The 12,175-nt window shown below is 41.6% G+C and overlaps 1 protein-coding gene across 1 annotated transcript in view; it reads right to left on the bottom strand.

Annotated features, from left to right (window-relative positions):
* Positions 1-12,175, bottom strand: part of CA2H3orf20 (chromosome A2 C3orf20 homolog) — a 99,191-nt gene that overhangs the window by 64,140 nt on the left and 22,876 nt on the right. The window contains 2 exon segments of the mRNA XM_047849153.1: positions 9,133-9,405; positions 10,432-10,573. Coding sequence (XP_047705109.1) covers positions 9,133-9,405; positions 10,432-10,573 — 415 coding nt within the window.

The raw sequence follows: 12,175 nt of genomic DNA on the forward strand, positions 1-12,175 counted from the left end.
GTTTCAGAAGTAGACCCCAATTATTCATCACTTACAGATAACACCCCATACTCATTCCAAAAAGTGTCCTCCTTGGGGCGCCTGGGTGGCGCAGTCGGTTAAGCGTCCGACTTCAGCCAGGTCACGATCTCGCGGTCCGTGAGTTCAAGCCCCGCGTAGGGCTCTGGGCTGATGGCTCGGAGCCTGGAGCCTGTTTCCGATTCTTGTCTCCCTCTCTCTCTGCCCCTCCCCTGTTCATGCTCTGTCTCTCTCTGTCCCAAAAATAAATAAAAAAAAACGTTGAAAAAAAAAAAAAGTGTCCTCCTTAATGCCCGTCACCCATTTAGCCCATCCCCCCACCCATATCCCCTCCAGCGGCCCTCAGTTTGTTCAATGTATTTAAGAGTCTCTTACAGTTTGCCTTCCCTTCCCTATTTTCATCTGTTTTGTTTCTTAAATTCCACGAATGAAATATGATATTTGTCTCTGACTTATTTAGCTTAGCATAATACACTCTAGTTCCACCCACCTTGTTGCAAATGGCAATATTCCATTCTTTTTGATCACTGAGTAATAATACATTGTGTATGTATGTATGTGCATGTGTATATACATACATGTGTATATACATACATGTGTATATATACATACATGTGTATATACACGTGCATGTGTATACACATACATGTGTATGTATACATACACATACATACACACACACATACCTACACACACATACATGCCACATCTTCCTTATCCATTCATCAGCCAAAGGACATTTGGGTTCTGTCCATAATTTGGCTATTGTTGGCAGTGCTGCTATAAACAGTGGGATGCATGTACCCCCTCAAATCAGCATTTTTACATCCTTTGGATAAATTCCTAGTAGTGCAATTGCTAGGTTGTAGGGTAGTTCTATTTTTAATTTTTTGAGGAAACTCCACTAGGTTTTCCAGAGTAGCTGTACCAATTTGCATTCCCAACAGCAGTGCAAAAGGGTTCCTTTTTCTCTGTATCTTTGCCAATATGTATTGTTGCCTGAGTTGTTAATTTTAGCCATTCTGACAGATGTGAGGTGGTATCTCACTGTGGTTTTGATTTGTATTTCCCTGATGATGAGTGACATTGAGTATCTTTTCATGTGTCTGTTAGCCATCTGGATGTCTTCTTTGGAAAACTGTCTATTCATATCTTCTGCCCATTTCTTCACTGGACTTTTTGGCTTTTTGAGCTTGATAAGTTGTTTATAGATTTTGGATACTAACCCTTTATCTGATATGTCATTTGCAAATATCTTCTCCCATTATTTCTATTGACTTTTAATTTTGTTAATTGTTTCCTTTGCTGTGCAGAAGCTTTTTATCTTGACGAGGTCCCTATAGTTCATTTTTGCTTTTAATTCCCTTGCCTCTGGAAATATGTCTAGTAAAAGTTGCTATGGCCAAGGTCAAAGAGGTTGCTGCCTGTTTTCTCCTCTAGGATTTTGATGGTTTCCTATCTCACACTTAGGTCTTTCATATATGTTGAATTTATTTTTGTGTATGGTGTAAGAAAGTGGTCCAGGTTCATTCTTCTGCATGTCGCTGTCCAGTTTTTCCAGCACCATTTGCTGAAGACACTGTCTTTTTTCCATTGGATATTCTTTCCTGTTTTGTCAAATATTAGTTGGCCATATATTTGTAGGTCCATTTCTGGGTTAGAGAACCCAGAACTATACTGTCTTGATGATTACAGCTTTGTAATATAGCTTGATGCCTGGAGTTATATGCCTTCAACTTTAGTTTGCTTTTTCAACAATACTTTGGCTATAAAGGGTCTTTTCTGGTTCCATACAAATTTTAGAATTGTTTATTCTAGCTCTGTGAAGAATGCTGGCTTGAGTTTCCCAAACAAACAAAAACTAAAGGAGTTTGTGACCACTAAACCACTCCTGCAAGAAATTTTAAGGGGGAACACTCTGAGTGGAGAAAAAAAGAAGACCAAAGCAACAAAGACTACCAAGGGCCAGAGGACATCGCCAGAAACACCAACTCTATAGGTAACACAATGGCACTAAATTCATATCTCTCAACAATTACTCTGAATGTAAATAGACTAAATGCTCCAATAAAATGACATAGGGCATCAAAACGGATAAAAAACAAGATTCATCTATATGCTGCCTACAAGAGACTCATTTAAGATCTAAGGACACCTGCAGATTGAAAGTGAGGGGATGGAGAACCATCTATCATGCTAATGGACATCAAAAGAAAGCTGGAGTAGCCATACTTTAACAAACTAGATTTTAAAACAAAGACCGTAACAAGAGATGAATAAGGGCATTATATCATAATTAAGGGGTCTATCCATCAAGAAAATATAACAATTGTAAATATTTAGGCCCCCAACTTGCAAGACTCAAACATATAAATCAATTAATCACAAACATAAACTCATTGATAATAATGCCATAATAGTAGGAGACTTTAATACCCCACTTACCACAATGGACAGATCATCTAAGCAGAAAATCAGCAGGGAAACAATGGCTATGAATGACACACTGGACAAGATGAACTTAAAAAATATATTCCGAACATTTCATCCTAAAGCAACAGAATGCACATTCTTTTCGACTGCACATGGAACATTCTCCAGAAAAGATTACATACTGAGTCACAAATCAGCCCTCAACAAGTACAAAAAGATCAGGATCATACCATGCATATTTTCATACCACAACACTATGACACTTGAAATCAACCACAAGAAAAAATTTGGAAAGCCCTCAAACATTGAGGTTAAATAAAATCTACTAAAGAAATGAATGGGGGGCACCTGGGTGGCTCAGTCAGTTATGCGTCCAACTTCGGCTCAGGTCATGATCTCACTGTTCATGAGTTCGAGCCCCACGTCAGGCTCTGTGCTGACAGCTCAGAGGCTGGAGCCTGCTTCGGATTCTGTGTCTTCCTCTCTCTCTGTCCTTTCCCCACTCATACTGTCTCTCTCTGCCTCTCAAAAAATGAATAAATGCTAAAAAAAAAAAATCTTAAAAACAAAAAAGAAATGAATGGGTTAACCAGGAAATTAAAGAAGCACTTTTTACAAGTACATGCAAGCAAATGAAAATGAAAACATGACAGTCCAAACGCTTTGGGATGCAGCAAAGGCAGCCCTAAGAGGAAAATACATTGCAATTCAGGCCTATCACAAGAAGCAAGAAAGGTCCCAAATACACACATCCTAACCTTACATCTAAAGGTGCTAGAAAAGGAGCAGCAAATAAAGCCTAAAGCTGTCAGAAGAAAGGAAGCAATAAAGATTAGAGCAGAAATAAGATGTAGAAACCAAAACCCCAGTAGAACAGATCAATGAAATTAAGGGCTGTTTTTTTTTGAAGGAAATCTAGCCAGACTTATCAAAAAGAAAAGAGAGAGAACTTAAATAGATAAAACCACGAATTAAAGAGGAGAGATCACAACCAACACCACAGAAATACAAAAATTATAAGGGAATACTATGAAAAATTATATGCCAACAAACTGGACAATTTGGAAGAAATGTACAAACTCCTAGAAACTCACACACTACCAAAACTGAAACAGGAAGGAACAGAACATTTGAAGAGGCCCATAATCAGCAAAGAAATTGAATCAGTTATCCAAAACCTTCCAACAAACAAGAGTCCTGGGCCAGATAGCTTCCCAGGGGAATTATACCAGACAGTTGAAGAAGGATTGATGCCTATTCTCCTAAAAGTGTTCTAAAAAATAGAAATGGAAGGAAGCTTCCAGACTCATTCTCTGAAGACAGCATTACCTTGATTCTAAATCCAGACAAAGACCCCACTAAAAAGTAGAATTACAAGCCAATATCCCTGATGAAATTGGATATTAAAATCCTCAACAAGATACTAACAAATTGAATTCACAGTACATTAAAAGAATTATTCACCATCATCAAGTGGTATTTTCCCAGGCTGCAGGGCTGGTTCAATATTCACAAAGCAGTCAACGTGATACACCACATTAATAAAAGAAAGGGTAAGTACCACATGATCCTCTCAATAGATGCAGAAAAAGCATGTGGCAAAATATAGCATCCTTTCTTGATAAAAACCCTCAAGAATGTGGGGATAGAGGGAACAAATCTCAACATCATAAAGGCCACATATGACAGACCCACAGCTAATATCATTCTCAATGGGGAAAAACATAGCTTCCTCCCTAAGGTCAGGAACATGACAGGGAGGTCCACTCTTACCCCTGTTGTTCAACAGGGTACTGGAAGTCCTAGCCTCAGCAATTAGACAACAAAAAGAAATAAAAGGCATACAAATTGGCAAAGAAGAAGTCAAACCTTTACTCTTTGCAGTGACAAGATACTCTAAATGGAAAACCCAAAAGACTCCACAAAAAACTGCTAGAGCTGATACATGAATTCAGCAAAGTCACAGGATATAAAATAAATGTACAGAAGTTGGTTGATTTCTATACACCAATAATGGAGCAGCAGAAAGAGTAATCAAGGAGTCCATCCCACTTACAACTGCACCAAAAACCATAAAATACCTAGGAATAAACCTAATCAAAGAGGTAAAAGATTTGTATAGTGAAAACTATAGAAAGCTTATGAAAGAAACTAAAGAAGACACAAAGAAATGGAAAAACATTCCATGCACATGGATTGGAAGAACAAATATTGTTAAAATATCAATACTACCCAAAGCAATACACATATTCAGTACAATCCTTATCAAAATACTCTTTTTGACACTATTGTAAATGGCATCATTTCCTTTTGTTCATTTCCTTTTTATTGTTATAGTTGTTCATACAGCATTTCATATCATTTGTGGCTAGTATTTATGAATTGGAAGACTTCATCTTATTCATGGCAATATGCCCCACAGTAAACTACAGATTCAATTCAATCCATATCAAAATTTCATCAATCTTTTTTGCAAAAAATGGAAAACTTATTTTAAAATTCATATGGACTTGCACTGGACCCCACATAACCAAAAAAATATTGAAAAAAGAACAAAGTTGAAGGACTCAAACTTCCTGATTTCAACACATTACTATAAAGCTACAATAATCAAAACACTGTGGCACGAGCACAATAAGACATACAGATCAATGGAATAGAATTAAGACTACAAATGGGGCGCCTGGGTGGCTCAGTCGGTTAAGCGTCAGACTTCAGCTCAGGTCACGATCTCGCGGTCCGTGAGTTCAAACCTCGCGTCAGGCTCTGGGCTGATGGCTCAGAGCCTGGAGCCTGCTTCTGATTCTGTGTCTCACTCTCTCTCTGCCCCTCCCCCGTTCATGCTCTGTCTCTCTCTGTCTCAAAAATAAATAAAAAACGTTAAAAAAAAAAGACTACAAAAATAAACTCATACATCTACGGTTAACAATCTTCAGCAAGGGTGCCAAGAACATTCAATGGTGAAAGAATAGTTTACTCAAGAAATAGAGGTGGAACAACTGGGAATCACATGTGAAAGAATGGAGTTGGAGCCTTATATCACCATATGCACTATATGCAAAAATCAACTCAAAATGGATCAAAGACCTAAATGTAAGAGCTATAAGTATGAAACTCTTAGAAGACAACACAGGCATGAGAATGGTTTCTTAAATATGAAACCCAAAGCACAGGAATAAAAAAAAGAAAAACTGGACTTCATAAAAATTAAAAACTTCCACATACCAAAGAGGGTGAGCAAGAGTGAAAAAACTTCCCACAGTATAGGAAAAAAAAATTGCAAATCATATGTCTGATAAGGATCTAGTATCTACAATATATAAAGGAACTCTTACAACTCAGCAAGTAAATGACAATCAAAAAATGTGCAAAAGACTTGAATACACATTTTTACAAGAAGATACACAAAGAAGGTATATGAATATACTTGAAATTGTTAGTTATTAGAAAAATTCTATTCAAAACCACAATGAGATATGACTTTACATCCACTAGAATGGCTGGAATTTAAAAATTGAAATGTATCAAGTGTAGTCAAGAATGTAGAGAACCTGGAACACTCATACATGTGGGTGGGGATATAAAATAGCACAGTCACTGTGGAAAACTTTTTGGAGGTTCCTCAGTAAGTTAAACATAGAATTACCATATAATCCAGGAATTCTACTCCTAGGTATAGACCCAAAAGAATTGAAAACAGGTGTGCAAAAACTTCTATAAGAATGTTCATAGCCAAATGGTGGGGAAAGTCTAATGTCCATAAACGAATGAATTAGAAAAAAGTGGAATATCCATATAACAAAATTTTATATACACACACACGTTATAATAAAAATAACAGAAATTCTGAGACATGCTGCAATATGTATGAACCTTGAAAACATTATGCTAAGTGAAGGAGGCCAGACACAAAAGGTCACATGTTGTAGGATTCCATTTACATGAGGTGCCCAGAATAGGCAAATCAAAAGAAATAGAAAACAGATTGGTGGTTGCCAGGGCTAGGGTAGGGGAAAACAGAAAGTAACAGAAAACTGCTTAATGGGTATAGGGTTTTCTTTTGGGGTGATGAAATGGTTGTGGAACTTGATAGCGGTGACGGTAGCACAACGCTATAAATGCACTAAATGCCACTAAATTGTATATATTAAAATATTTTATTTTATGCTATGTAAATGTCAATTAAAAAAGAGGCAGTGATGTATATTAAAATGTGGATGAACCTTGAAAACATTAATGTGAGTGAAAGAAGCCAGATACAAAAGGCCACATATTGCATGATCCTACTTATATGAAATATCTGAAACAGGTGAATGCATAGAGGCAAAAAGCAGATTAGTGGTCCCAGGAGCTACAGGGGAGGGGAAATGGGAGTGACTGCTTAACAGACACATGGGATTTGCTTTCAGGGTGATGAAAACACCCTGAAACTAGATAGTGGTGATGACTGCACAGCATTGTGAATGTACTTAATGCCATTGAGTGATACACTTTAAAATGGTTAAAACGATAAATTTTATGTTATGTATATTTTACCATATTTAAAAAAAAACACACAGAGTGGTTCTGAGCGCTCCACCAACCCTTAAGGGCTGTGCTCAGCCCTGTGCACTGTGATTAGGGTTTGTTTCTAATGTGATGAGTCTGTCTGTGCATATGAAAAAGGTTTTGAGGGAAGTTTGAGGGGAGAATGGGCAGCTGAGCCAAGACATCCAGGAGGCGCTGACAATGGAATGAATGAAACCCAAATGAAAAGAATACTGGGATGGTTTCTGGGGTCTGGTGTTGACAAAGAGCAAACCAATCAGGGCTGGGAGCTCTTTGGCATCCCAAGGGCAGATGAACCATTTCTACCTGAGGTTTTGTCCAGCAATCTCCATGGGACCAGAATTAATCGTTGAGCCCAGAAAACACCTTCCAAACATTTTCTCTACTTCCAAGGGATCCAACAGCTGCATGGGTGCTTTGGCCATTTGAACGCAGTAACACAGAATTTCTCTATCAAGATCACTGGGTCCAACTTCCTCAGCTTCAAATGAAGGGAAGTGAGGCCCAGAGAGATGAAGTGACCTGTGCAGGGTCACCAAGAAGAACTGGGCCTAGAACCCAGCCTCTTGGGACTCCCAAAGAGGAAATGCGTTGATGGCCAGGATGTGGTTATTTCTGGCATATGAGTCAAGCATGCCAGCAGCATGGCCTGCAGGTTTGGGGTGGTCTCACCCAGGGGGGGGGGATCCTCAGGATTCTGGAACAGGGAAGAGAACAGACTGTGCTCTAGCCCACCTACTCTTGTCCTGCTGATAGCAACAGAATTCACAGACATAGCTTTTCCAGGGGCTCAGGAAGACGATCCTACTCAAGGCAGTGGAAGAATAGGAAAGGGGGAAAGGAGAGCCATTGACCCACAGCAAGCAGCAGCTACCCTGGAAGGAGTTTGCCATGTACAGTATGACAAGGCTCACTGGAAGCAAGGCTGAGCAGAGTGTGATGAATGGATTCATTTACAGTCAGAGAAACAATAGGACTCCTTTGACAGGGTGCTTAAATTCTGAATTCCCAGTTCAGTCGGAGAGTGAGGGGGGACTGCTGCTGGGCAGCCCGAGAGTTCAGAGAGCTCCCTCTCCTCCAAAGGTATGGGCCACTAAGTACCTAGAGGTTTTATTATTTTTTTTTAATTTTTTTTTCAACGTTTATTTATTTTTGGGACAGAGAGAGACAGAGCATGAACGGGGGAGGGGCAGAGAGAGAGGGAGACACAGAATCGGAAACAGGCTCCAGGCTCCGAGCCATCAGCCCAGAGCCCGACGCGGGGCTCGAACTCCCGGACCACGAGATCGTGACCTGGCTGAAGTCGGACGCTTAACTGACTGCGCCACCCAGGCGCCCCGAGGTTTTATTATTAAATGAGGGTCCCTTCCATCCCCCATCTCCTATTCTCTGCTGGAGGAAACAATCCTAGAAGGCATAAAAATGGTGCCAGAAAGAGGTCCCTAAATGGAGGTGAAGTGGCCCTGAACCTAGGCCTGGCTTTGCCACCAAATTCCTTTTGTGACATTAAATTGAGTCACACCATCTGTTCCTACAAAGAAGGGACAAGAATGTCTGGCTTAGTGTCTCCTCTCTTTGACGTATCATCCAACTCAGAGTGCAGAACCTGGAATAAATGCTTTGCCCTCTCTGGCTTCACAGCCTTGCTGCCAAATGAGTTGGGCATCTGGTCCAGCCCCACTGCCTACTGGGGAGTGAATGACAGGACCGGGGCTGCAAGGTGACTTCTTCTTCTTCTTTTTTAAGTTCATTCATTTATTTTTGAGAGACAAAGAGAGAGGCAGATAGAGAATCCCAAGCAGGCTCCACTCTGTTAGTGCAGAGCCCAACATGAGGCTCAATCTCACAAACATGAGATCATGACCTGAGCCAAAATCAAGAGCCAGACGCTCAACTCACGGAGCCACCCAGGCGCCCCTCCAAGGTGACTTCTTGATGCACTGTTTCCCACCCAGACATCCTCCAAAGAGAGCCTTCTCTGACCTGGACAGATGCTTAATGTCCTGAAGAACCTGTGACCAGGCTTCTCTGGTCAGGTGAAAAGCCAAAGTAAATAATCAGGCCTGTTCAAACCCAGAAATTTTCTGGGGCTGAGTTGTTGGGGAGAAGGGGCAGCAGCAAATAAAAGGATACTACACGAAGGAGGACCCATCACAGAAGGTGTAATGTAACTTGATGACCTTCTTAGATATCTTAGACTCCTGAGAATGTTGGCTGAAGTGAGGCTGTTGATGGGCAGGAGGCTGGTGAGGGGTGGGAGTGGAAGTCTGAGCACCTGGAGGGTGAGGGGTCTGAGCGTCCCCTTTCGGGGCTGACATTAGATGAGAGGGCATCTTTGCCCTGTAGTTGCGAAAGATCATGGGGTAGGAGAAATTCCTCCCTTTCCACGAGGCCCTTTCAGCTTCTCTGCAGGGAAGGAGACCAACATATCTTCTAGCCACTTGGCTCTTACTCACCAGGAACACTCTCTCTATAGCCCCTGCCCAGCTCCCAAGACTCTCATCCCATTTCTCTGTCCCCAAAGTACCTGTGCCCACCCTACTCCCCCTCATCCTAAAGGCAGTACTTAGGAAGAACTGGGAAGGCCCTGGTACCCTTCTGAAACCATTCCTTGCCTGATTTCCAATGGGATGAGGACCCATGGAGTGGGACTGAGTCCAGAAGGGGAGTCTGGAGGGCAGGGTCTGGGGACTCTGCTCACTCCCCACTCCTGAGCTTCCATCCAGAATGTTACAGTAAAGGGCAAACTGGGTAGCTTCCCTCCTCCCATGTTCTGTAGCTGCAATGATGGCCCATGGGAGCCCAAGACATATGCATTAGATGGGGCTAGGTTTTAAATCCTTTATGGCCCATGGTCTGAGCCTTTGGAGAAATGTAGACTAACTTACTAGGACTTGTGGGACCCAAAATCATAGATATCATTAATCACCCAGGTCAATGTTTTTTGTTTGCTCTGAGAGGATTTTTGCTGCTGCTGCTGCTGCTGCTGTTGTAGGAAAACATCTGACAAATTGTGTTAAGAAATAAACATTCAAGGCACAAAGCCTAAAAAGTGTAAGGAGCCCTGCAAAAGGTGAGGAGGCTAAGATCAATGACCTGGTGTCAGGTCCACCAAATTATGGGACCTCTGGCAATAGCTTATTGGCTTGCTCCGGCTACTGGTTTCCTCATCCGCAAAATGGGCATACCCCTTCTTCCTCATCAGGTTATAGTGAGGGCTGAAAAGGACTGTGAGTGGTGAGAGTGTAGGGACATGAATGCATATGAGGGATGGCCATCACCCCATCACTGGTCACTGTCGTTGGGGGCACTGGGCAGCTGGCACTTCCTGGCCCTGCTCAGACACTCCCGTGAATTCCCCGTCATGCACACACAGGTAGCTGGCAGCCATACCCAATGCTCGCGTCTGCCCCCAACCACCCAGACGCTCACATAAGGCGACACATCTCCTGCAGCTTCTCTCGGGCCTCAGGGCAGGGGTCGCTGAACTCCATACTGTCAGAGGCAGAGTTTCCAAGTCCTCGTTGGAGGGGTGACATGGTTATGTCTTCGAAGTTTTTTGATCTGCCTGTGGCTGGAGAGGAAGAAGTTAGAGAGGGGTTCTAGAGGATGGTTTCTTTTTTTTTTTTCAACGTTTTTTAATTTATTTTTTGGGACAGAGAGAGACAGAGCATGAACGGGGGAGGGGCAGAGAGAGAGGGAGACACAGAATTGGAAACAGGCTCCAGGCTCTGAGTCATCAGCCCCACGCGGGGCTCGAACTCACGGACCGCGAGATCGTGACCTGGTTGAAGTCGGACGCTTAACCGACTGCGCCACCCAGGCGCCCCTAGAGGATGGTTTCTTAAGACGCCATGTTCACATGGGGGTGAGGTGGCAGGCAGAGGATAGCAACTTCTCCTGATAGTTAAAATAATCGGGGGGCATCATTCATGCTTCCCAGGGATGGGAATCCCTGGCATGTCACTATAACACAGAGACACTGCTCTGTGAGTCAACTAAGAATGTGTTAGGAACAGGCACGTGCAGAGTGGCGTACCCAGCTATGTTTCCCCAGGACAGCCTGGGCCTGGGGCTGCCATGCATGCTGAAGTGATTCCCTTTTGACACTTCTGATTAAAGACAGAAAATCTCAGTTCCAACTCAATTGGCTGCAACACTTCTCCGACACTGGCTAATCTTGGGCCTTCTGCAGAGGGCAGTGTGTATCGACAGACTAAGACTGCATTTTTTTTTTTTTACACATATTGTGGTAAAATACATGTAACAAAAATTTACCATCCTAACCATTTTTACATGTACAGTTCAGTGATATTAAATACATTCACACTGCTGTGCAACAATCACTATCATCTACCTCTATAACTTTCTCGTTTTGTAAATTAAAGCTCTTACCCATTAAATAGTAACAACTCCCCATTGTCTACTCCCCCCAGCCTCTAGTAACCATCACCTTACTTTCTGTCTGAGTCTGACTATTCTAAATACCTCATATAGGTAGAGCCATATAGTACTTATCTTTTTGTGATTAGCTTATTTCACTTAGCATAATGTCCTCAAGCTTCTTCCACATTATAACATGTGTCAGAATTTCCTCCCTTTTAAAGGCTGAGCAATATTCCGATGTGTATGTATAGACCACATTTTATCCACTCATCCATTGATGGACACTTGGGTCCATACATGCACTAATATGTGTTTCCAATTTGAACATCTTTTATTCCTTTTCTTCTCAATCTTGCTTTGGCTAGAACTTCCAGTTCTAAGTTGAATATAAGGGGTGAACTTGAGTACCTTTTCCTTGTTCCTGATCTTAGAAGAAGAGCTTTCCATCTTTCATCATTGAATATGATGCTTGTTCTATGTTTTTCACATATGACTTTTACCACGTGAAGGTAGTTCACTTCTATTCGTAGTTTGTTGAGTGTTTTTTAATCATGAAAGGGTGTTGAATTGTCAAATGCTTTTTCTGCACTGAGATGATCATGTGGCTTTTTTCCCCTTCACTCTGCGATTGAGTTTTGTTATTGAACCATGTTTGCATTCCAGGAATAAATCCTTCTTGGTGTCATGCTGTATAATCCCTAATGTACTATTGAATTCCGTTTCCTAGTATATTGTGGAAGATTTTTGCATCAATGTTCATAAAGAACATTGTCTGTGGTTTTCTTTTGTT

This window comes from Prionailurus viverrinus, chromosome A2 (genome assembly GCF_022837055.1).
Source record: "Prionailurus viverrinus isolate Anna chromosome A2, UM_Priviv_1.0, whole genome shotgun sequence".
In the NCBI taxonomy this organism is placed as follows: Eukaryota; Metazoa; Chordata; class Mammalia; order Carnivora; family Felidae; genus Prionailurus; species Prionailurus viverrinus.